Genomic DNA, 10811 nt, shown 5'->3' on the forward strand with positions numbered 1-10811 from the left:
TAAAGATTCAAAAGATTTGAATCTACATATTAAAAATATATGAATCCAAATGTTAATATTAAAGATTCATGTTGGAATTTGGATCCACGTATCTTTTAGTTCAAATGTTATTTATTAAATTAAAACTTAATTAGAAAAAATATAAGTTAAATGATTTAGATAAAAAAAACTAAAAAATCTAACCTAACACTAAAACAAAAACATACTAACTTAGAATCTATATGGATTTGTGGTATTATTAGACTTGGATAGTTGGATTTATATTATTCTTGATATTTGATTTATGTTACAGTATTTTTATTTGTGGATTTACAGTGTTGTAGTATGTTATTCTACATGTTAGAATTGTTGATTGCTAAAAAATTATTGAATTTTATTTGATTTTAGCATTATGCGAATTCATATATCTGAAAAATTCGCACACAATCTGCATAGGTATTACTCGCATCATCCGCATACTTTTTAGCGGATGCATGTGTACCTATATATGGGTATAGATTTAGATTTTTCCATCCCTACATAAAATAATTAAGACCACTAAAAATAAGTCAAAACAAGATATGTCTTGATATAACCCTACGTATTAGTTACTTATTCTTGCATATTTTTAGTGAAATGTAGAAATGTAAGTTACAATAACTTACTAAATTAACTTTGGCAAACTCAACAAGTAATTCCCTTACATGAAAGTGTGCAATATTAAATATTTTTAGTGAGTGGTGGACAGATGCATGTCTGTCTTCATGTTGTCCAAATCAATAACTAATGTTAGCTAATTGCAAAGCTTGGTATCTTTCGTGATTTAAGGGAATAGCCTTTTGTTTAGGGGTGGGCACTATTTAGTTTGGTTCGGTTCAGTTAGGTTCAGCCCTCGAACCGAACCAAATTGAAACCAAATGGTTCATGGATTTATGAACCAAATATGAACTAAATTATAAAACCGAACCGAACCAAACCAAATTAATTTGGTTCGGTTCTATAATTTGGTTCAGTTCGGTTTTGTTTGATTTTATCCTATATATTCATTATTCAATAAAAAAATATAATATAATAATACACTATTAATACAACAATAATCTTGAGTTTATAAATTAGCAAATAATAAACAACATAATAAAATCTAACAATAGTAAATTAACATAATAAATTCCAAAAAGAATCTAGAAATCCATAAATAATAACTAATATAATAAAATCTAACAATAATAAATTAAAATAATAAAATTCAACAATAAACTAAAGTGTATGCTATGACATATATAATATCATACATTAACTAACAAATAAAAATAAAAAAGATAAATTTTGAACTATTTTTTAATTTTAATTTTAATTTTTCTTGAACCATTTGGTTCGGTTTTGAGCCGAACCAAATGCCCACCCCTACTTTTGTTTAAGATTAACACTTAGATTGAATCGTGGCTGCTATCTGCAGAGTCAGCTGTTTTAACACAGTGATAATAATGAGGTTTGGCAAAAATAAGAAAAAAAAAATTGGACATTTATTTATTTTTGTTTCATTTCTAGAACATGCTTACACACTTCATTAAATTCTCCACAGAAAATGAGAAGGAATTTACTGATGAAATCAACTGAAATTTTTTCGAAACCGAGAATTGATACTTGTGCCTAAAGGACACGTTTTGTGGGGTCTTATTATTGGATAAGCAACCGAAAAGCCTTTATTAGTTTATGGGACATGCGTGTTTGACATTTACTAGTCTTTTCTCTCTGTTGGTTGCTTCATGTATAGAACATGAATTTCAACACAATTCAATTTACAAGAGTACCCATTTGTGCAATTACTAATCAATTATTTAATGAACCCCTTCATGGACATTTCTTTAATAATTATTTCTTAAAATTGAAATATGCAAGCTTTTAAGGGTTTTTCAACAGAATTTTCTAACATTTTTCACTATTTTATAATATAAGACCACATAGACTATGATTAGATTCTCAAAAATAAAAAACTTGGGGACAATTTTTTTTTTTAAAGAAAACATGGATATTAACAATTGGGTCATCTATGTTTTTACATTTCTATTTCCACTAATAAGAATATAGTAATTCATCAACAAGAAGTAAGTGCCTAATCTAAGAATGATCAAATTTCCTTATAATTTTTCAATTTAATGGAAGAGAATGCAACTTTGCAGTCATTTCTCTGTGATAAATTGGTCAGATCCTATTTGATAAACTTATTTTTTTAATAATTTCGTTCTCATTTTTTAAGCATGTTATATATTAGAAATTAACGTTTTCGAATATTGAAGATAAATAAATATATGCAAGGAATCATAAACTGTTAGGAGTTGAAAAAATAAGTAAGATAACATGTATATGGCTGCCCAATAATTAAGCAAAGAAGAGTCTAATTCTGCCGATGCCCCAAGCATTAAGTAGCGCCCAAGAAAGAATCACCCTTTGTTGAAAACAAAAGGGCAATTTGGTATCTTGAAAAAGAAGCAACAACGTATTCACATTTCTTTGTTCTAATCGAGGAACCGTACAACTTGAGCTTTTGATGAGCTATAAATACCCAAGAACATCACCTAGGTAAAACTACAACAACAAAAATAATTAATTAAACAATACTAACCATAGAGACTCTCTAGAGAGATGGTGAGTCCTGGAATTGCCAGCAATGCAACGAGAGATGGTGGTGTCAGTGGTGGTGGGTTAGGGCATTCGAACTCTCCCCTTCCTTATCTCTTTGGTGGGTTAGGCCTCATGATGGGGCTAATCACCATAGCTTTGATGATTCTAGCTTGCTCTTACCGAAAATCTTCATCGAATTCAGCAACTGATCATGCAGATGAAGATAAATCAGCTGGTCATGATAAGCAAGTGGAGATGCAAACGGAGATGGAGCCAAAGATTGTTGTGATCATGGCTGGAGATGATAACCCTAGTTACTTGGCTAAGCCTGTGTCTTGCACTTTTTATCACCAGCAAACTGAACAAGTACTCTGAGCTATCTAATATAATATATTTGTAGTGATATATAACTAGTTAATTTCTTGTTATTTTTAATTTTATTTTACATCAAATTTCTAGCTGGTCTTATAAGTCTTGGAATTTGCGGGAATATGTAAATTCATGATGAGTGCAAAAAGAAAGTCGATAATTTTTAGATTTCTTCTTTAATATTCTTCATATCATACATTCGATCATCTTATTCGAAGTTATTAAGAAGCCTCATCAATAGTTGGCACAAGATCAGTTAATTACATATATACGCATGCATCAAGAAAATTCACTGCAATAACTATCAGATTGCTTGTAGAATTTACTTAAAGAAGTTGCAAGGGAAGGATATATACAATAGAAATAGAGTGCATATGCTTTATTAATGAATTAAACTTCTATTAACATTTACTGTCAGAGACTATAATTGTAGTGTTAATTTATTAGCTCTCTCTGGAAAAACAAATTTTGCTTAGCTTGATTCAGAAATATAAGTTTTCTTCAAGAATATTGTGGGTTGTGGTAATTGTTTTCGTAGTTACCTTTTTAGAATGTTATTGTTTCGGTCTTTATCTTCAAGCTGAAGCTTTCAGATGAATCAAACTTCTTTGACGAAATAGAATGGTGGTTTCATTAACTTGTAATCGACATGGAATCCATAAGAATCGTACCAGTCTTTACGTTTTCGCTTTTCACAAATTAAGAAATGCTTCGATCTTAAATTTTTTTCGACTCCAAAAATGTCCTAATAATTCATTGCCGTCTCCGTTGGGCAAAAACGTTGAAAGATCATTCTTTTAGAGGACCACTGACCACATAGGTCAATGTTTCATGACTAAACAATTAGCTATATTGGAGGTCATCATTATTCCATCTGCATCATACAATTATAATTTTTTGAAGTGCTGGCAATATTCTAATTAAATCTCACCTTTTTTTTTTTTTAATAAATTTGTTGCATGCTGCATTTATACAGTTAGGATACATATTTCGTATTCCAGGTCATATAAAATATGATGTGTCGTGATTTTGTAGAATTGACTAATTAATTATATATCTACATGACTTGATGGATATCTATATATTGTACATGATCCCTTCTCAATCCGAACTTATTTAACTTGTAAAGGATCTTTATCATATTCTTATTTATACATCTGTATTTCGATATCTAATTAAGATATATAGATTCGTTAATGGGGTAAACTTTTTACTCCATCTTAACTCAAGTAAAAGTTCGGATTCAGAAACATTATATCCTATAATCCGTATGGATCATATGCCACAAGTGGGTAGTTGAAAATTAAATATAGTTGTCAATTAAAAGTGGGATATATTTGTGTTTTCAAAATTTAAGTAGAAGTTCAATAATTAAGAACAAATACCTTGAGTCGATCATCGTGAATTCTCCCCTAAAGCAACATGTAGCTAATGATGCAGGTTTATCTAACCATATATTACAAGAGATGTTAAAAATAAGGGGAAAGGGTGAATTGGAGAAACACCTAACTACTAAACGCATGAGTTAATTAAGCTGACTTAATTACCAGTTGAAGTCACTAAAAAGTCTCTGATTATATATCCTTACTGTACATATATTATTGTATGATTAGCCAGCAATTAAGCGCTGACAAAACGGCTGAAAGCTAGCTGGGCCGCATGCATCGTCTCCATTAGATTAGTTTTGTAGACGCGGCGGGTGGGCAGTGTGATTTAAGCACTGTTAATAGTGGGAGATGGAGAAAATTTGAAGTGGTTAGTGAAGAAATGGACAGAAAAGTAAGTAAAAAGATGGTGATTTCTTGTTGAAATTAATGTGCAAGAATATTATAATATTATGGGAATTAAGTGCATCTCCACATCAAACTTTGCTTCAGTGGGAGACATTTGATGATGATCATTTCCATTAAGTTTAGTAAACTTTTTTTTTTTTTTTTTTTTTGAATTCACATTGTTGTTTAATTTCTCATTGAAGTTGACAGAAATTGACCTCAGGTGTAGCCAAGAATTGGCACTTGCAAGCGCCGTCAAAATGAAGTAATCGATCTGAATTGCTTCAAAATTGTCTCAGAAATCACAATGTGATCAGACCATCGTCTCAAGTTAATAAGATGACTACAGCTACGTGCACTCTCACTCTATGTTTATTTAACAATTTTTTTTTTTGAGAGTGTAACAAAGAACTAAATCTTTTTAACAAAGAGTGGAGGGACGTTGTATGTATGCATAGATAAAATAACCCTTAATACTTTAATTCAAAATCTATGCCTCTTGGCCATCTGATCATAAATAATTTCAGCAACACAAAATCGTATCAAAAAAAGGTTATTGATAGATCCTCTAGTTCATTCGCATTACTCTTTCTAATCTATATGACTTTGACGTGGTCAGTTCACTAATTAAATACATGAATAATTAAGTCTTTGTATATGTACAATATAGTAACATACATTAGTATCCAAGAGTAAAGTAACAACAAGAATCTTGACTTATTTTGACGACTCATGAAGTGATGAGACCTCTTTTCTTAATTCTCGTTCGTCCATATCCTGAAAAAACACCTTTCTTTAAACTCCTATGGAGATCAGAGACAGACTTTTGCTGATTGGGAATCTCCAAAACTAGATGTTAAAGGTTGTGTATATATATAAAATAAAATAAAATAAATTATTAGATGTATTGCAAACTGCAAATTTTAATTTTTATAATTAAATTCTTTATGCTTTTGTGTATTAGAAGCAACGCATCCTAATAAACAAATCTGTATATTATTATGTCACTTGTAAAATTGGAAGTTTAAACTTTAAATTTGTTGATAGGCAGTTTTTATCTAAACTAAATCATTATTGGTGGTATATTGATCCTATAATTAAGGAGTTGATGGCTCCATTACCACATAAAAAGGAGAAAATGGCCAACTATCTGGAGGGGGGCAATATAAGGTAAAAATAGGGAAAGAGTGGGGAGAGGAACCTTGGGGGATGATAATTGGAGAACATGATGCATGACATTGGGATGTTGAGAAATTCATATTGAACTCACTGTACAGGCTCAGATCGTGCTGTCTTCTCCACCAAAACAAATTCAGTTGTGGAGGTCGTTTTTCGGCATCAACATCTTGGCGCCGTCTGTGGGGACCAATACAAAAAGCCATATGGAAGAAATTTAAATGGCCAAACAGAAAAATGGTGGGCATGCGACCACTAGATGCAAAGGCAGTATTTCGAATCGACAAAAAATGGAGTGATTAATAGAACGACCTCAGGATAATAATTGATCATATTACACCCATTGATGATTTATTAGCGGGTCCTGGTATTAATTTCATTATTGCATTATTTTTGTTTTTCTTCTATCCTCACAGAAAGTTCTAAGTGTCGTTTCTTTAATACTATTACATCCCTCTAAAGGACTGATTAAAATCCTTTGGCTTATTTTTTTTTAAGGAATTTCATATTATTATTATGGATAGTTTATTTTTAAGTAGGCCGTCAGAGGAACAAAATTGTTAGCAAGCTAAGAACAAAGTCTCATATTAACATCCATTGTGGAATGGTTATGTTGTTTGAACAGCCTCAATTCATTTGTGTTGCTAGTTCTATTGTTTGGTGTCCCGTACGAGAATTCTCAACACCGCAAAGGTTCAAGAATTTTATGGAAACTAAATACCAACCGCACCACAAAAGAGGATTTCAGCAAGCAGTGGGTGTCGGCACTCGACAGGCTAGACTCGGGAACTTTTGGAATTTTGTAAGGTGATTGCCTACAATGAAGCCTATTTGATGAGACCCGATCAGATTAAAATCTAGCCCAGAGCTGTTGGATGAAATATGCAAAAGAAGTTAAAAGACAACATAGAACTACCTCAGGTGCATTTGTTCTAAACTTCATGCATAATATTTTCACTTAAAAGGTTACTGTTTAGTTAGTTTCAAATCTCTACTAGACTACTTTATTATGGTATTGGTTGGTCAATCTATTTGCCTTGCTTTGATAAAGACGGGTAAAGCTCTAGCTCTACAATTTTTATAAATCTTGTTTAGGCATCAGAGTTATAGTAACAAAAGGCTTAACATGATATCCGAAAAATGACCATTTTACAGAACTGATTTAGACTGCTCATCCAAATTCTAAATGCGTGAAATTATATTGTCTTTAACATTATAGTACCTGAATGTCTGGAACTTGTCTTAGGCAATATAGCGATTGCATATTGTGGTTACGCATATAAATTTATTTGCTCAAGAGAACTCTGCCCAGAAGCCAAGGATTGAAATCCAGGTTCTGTTTCAATTTATTCAATATGAGCATGAAATTATTTGAAGAGCATGAATTATATATACATTGTTAATCGATGCTCAATTACTACTTTTTCGTATGAAAATATTATATATTAGCTATGGTAATGAATGGTTTTAATTGACATTACATAATTTCCAATGACTCTTGAAAAGTGCTAGAAGTATGAAAAGCAAATAGCACAAATTGTTTAAGGCCAAGTGTTGGTCATGGCTGATTTTAAAAGTTGACAGAGGAAAGAACTTTGGTGTAAAAGTTACAGAGCACAACTTCACAAGTTTGTGAAAGCCAATAAGGTGTATATATATATGGGGGAATTATTAGATCCACCTATACATGGATGTTTGTATGCTTGGATGCTTAATTTTAGAAAGCAAATTCAAGCCAATAAGGTGTGTGTATATATATATATATATAGAGGAATTATTATATCCACTTGTACATGGATGTTTGTATGACTGGATGCTCAATTTTATAATGCAAATTTAAGTTCTATTATCTTATGGCATACACATGTATTTTTAAATATGCGGATAATCAACATTGTATTTGGTATAACTTCGAAGAGAAAATAAGCCAAGCCATGAAATTTTAGAGACTTGTTATAGTCTTATGAAGCATAAATTCTGAGTTTTTCATGGTTCTTAGGATCATTTGAGGTAGAAAACTCTTTTAGCAAATCAGATGAGATATGGATAACAATTGAAGCCCCAGCGAATAATTTCACAATCTTCAGCGCTTGTTTAGTTACTCTATTAAAAGAATCAACTAGCTCATATTAGGAAAATTCTTCATCGGTATGTTCATATTTTGATTTCGTATAATTGTCGTCTAATGTGTTCAGCTTGGCTTTGATTTGCTAGCCTTATTGAGGTCCAGTTAGACTTTGATATCAGTGGCCTTGTTGAGGTCGACTTCGACATCTACATATTTGATTCTACAACTTGAGATCTACATCTACATATTTGATTCTATAATTTGCGATCTATGACTACATATTTGATTCTACATTTTCAAGTTACATCTACATTTTTGATTCTACAATTTTGAGATAGATATCTACATATTTAATTTCTCAACATTGATTTTTGTGGTCTTGTTGAGATCCACTTCGACTTCTGCATTTGATTCTACAATTTAATTATATATTTTGAGATTGACATCTACATATTGAGATCAAGATCGCTATCTTGGCCTTATTGAGGTCCAATTGATTTTATTCTGCTAGCCTTATTGAGGTCTAGCTTAATAAATTATTTTGGCATTATTAAGGTCTAGCGTGAATAAATTATATGATTCGGTCTTACTAAGATCGATGTTGCTGTCTGGGCCTTATTGAGGTCTAGTTTGATATATATATATATTTTTAGCCTTGTTGATGTTCAATGTGAATAAATTATATGATTCGGTCTTATTGAGATCGAAGCCGCCATTTTGGCCCTATTAAGGTTTTATTGATTTTGTTCTGCTAGCCTTATTGAGTAGCTTGATAAATTGTCTAGGCCTTATTAAGGTCAATTTGATTCTGTTATGCTAGCCTTGTTGAGGTCTAGCTTGGTAAAATATTTTTGCCTTATAGAGGTCCAATTTATTTATTTTCCTAGCCTTATTGAGGTTGACATTTACATGTTTTAATTTTGTGTAATTTGGGGGATGATAATTGGAGAACACGATGCATGACATTGGGATGTTGAGAAATTCATATTGAACTCACTGTACAGGCTCAGATCGTGCTGTCTTCTCCACCAAAACAAATTCAGTTGTTAAGGTCGTTTTTCGGCATCAACAAAACTACTACCAGCTTCTGCTTTCATAACATTTTTCTTCATGTATTGATGACTCTTCACACGAACAGACAGCCAAAGGTCAATTGAATAAATTTGGAGATTTAAAGAGTTCGTTTTTGTTTTTTTATTTTTTAAATTTGCGAAGCACTACAAAATCATTTAACAACTAACATTAACGAGGATTCTTTCTTTTCTTTTCTTTTTTTAAATGTCAAATTGAGACCTTTTTGTGTTAATTTTTTCTGAAATCAATTAACATATTCAAGGAGTCTACATCTGTAAATGACTATGTATTTAACCTTCCATAAATACACATATTGTAAGGGAAAAAGAAAAAGAAAAACTAAAACTCTCAAGAAAATGCATATAATTAATCAGGTGTTTTTAGAAATAGATTTTCCTGTAATGTTTATGTAAATTTATATATATTCTATTAAACAATAAAAGATATTCTATAACTCTAGTCAAAAACCAAAAATGTTTTTCCAATTAGATATCGATCGACTTGTGAGTTGTAGCAAAATGAAAACCAAACTCATTGATTTTTTTTTTTTTAATTTTTAATTTTTGGAAAGTAAAACCCATATGATTGTTATCAAGAAGGGGAAAAAAAAAAAAACAAAGCAGCCCCTTTTGTTAGATGAGATCTCTCTTTCCCTCTTAACGAACGAACCAATGAGAATGAACTAAAATTGACAATTTGATTAATTTCTGGGTCCCTTGTTTTTCGTTTTGCTTTCATTATGGGCCATGTTGTATCTTTTTGTACCAAATATTCAAAAAAGATAAGCATAAGAATTATTTTCAAGAAAAGAAAAGAAAAAATCAAAGATACGTACGTGTTTTATTTCTGTTAATAGCACATAGAAAGAGGAAAAAATGCCAATAAATCTATGGGCTATCTGAGTAGTTGATTTCAGTTGCTGAAACCAGTACGAGTCTATCGACTATGGTCTTGTTTACTGTAGCTTAAAAAAAGTTGTAATTATGAAATTATAATAATAATATGTAATAAATATAAAATTTAAATAATAATTTTGATAAAATTATTAAAGATATAATAAATTTTCTATCAAACAAATCAAAAATTATATCAACATAATTTCTAAGTTATAGCAGTTAGTGTTTACTAAACACTTTAGTACTGTAACTTTTAAGATACAGCTGTCCAACCTCAATTCCAAATGCATCGTATATCTTACTACATTAGACAAAGAAAAAAAAAACATATACTAATCTGATTTTAATACTAATATTGAACTTTTATTTAACATATTCTCATCGTTTTATTGTAGTGCGAATAAAATTGCACCTTATTGCTTATATTTATATTTTTCTATAAGGTCAGACATGTACACGCGAGAATATATAACATACGGTATACTAAAATTAAACCCTAATAACTTGTGGAATGACCAAATGAGGCCTCCACACAACAGTCACAACACTCAAGTTCAACTTGACTAGGGATGGCAATGGGCACCGCCCGCAGCGGGTTTGCTATTACCAAACCTAAACCCGCACAAAATTTAAATTACCAAATCCACCCGCAACCCGCAGCGGGTTTTAATTTTTTAAAACAAATCCACCCGCAGCGGGTTTTAACAATTACCAAACCCACAATGGTATCCGGCAGATTTTTTGCGGGTTTTCGTATTTGAAATCACAAATGTTTAATATATAAATTTATAATAATAACTTCAAATTCCATATAACATACTCAATTTTATATTTAAACAATGTACATGAAAAATT

The 10811-nt window shown here is 31.0% G+C and overlaps 1 protein-coding gene across 1 annotated transcript; it reads left to right on the forward strand.

Annotated features, from left to right (window-relative positions):
- Positions 1-2583: 2583 nt before the first annotated feature.
- Positions 2584-3122, forward strand: LOC18038108 (protein GLUTAMINE DUMPER 6). Its single transcript, XM_006430820.2, has one exon. It carries the CDS (start codon positions 2623-2625, stop codon positions 2974-2976), a length of 354 nt encoding a protein of 117 aa, XP_006430883.1. The 5' UTR covers positions 2584-2622; the 3' UTR covers positions 2977-3122.
- Positions 3123-10811: the final 7689 nt, after the last annotated feature.

The sequence above is a fragment of the Citrus clementina genome, unplaced genomic scaffold, assembly GCF_000493195.1.
Source record: "Citrus clementina cultivar Clemenules unplaced genomic scaffold, Citrus_clementina_v1.0 scaffold_6, whole genome shotgun sequence".
Classification (NCBI taxonomy): Eukaryota; Viridiplantae; Streptophyta; class Magnoliopsida; order Sapindales; family Rutaceae; genus Citrus; species Citrus x clementina.

What these genes read in the sequence shown, in the direction of transcription:
- LOC18038108 (XM_006430820.2), top strand. Translation starts at nt 2,623, where the DNA reads ATGGTGAGTCCTGGAATTGCCAGCAATGCAACGAGAGATGGTGGTGTC.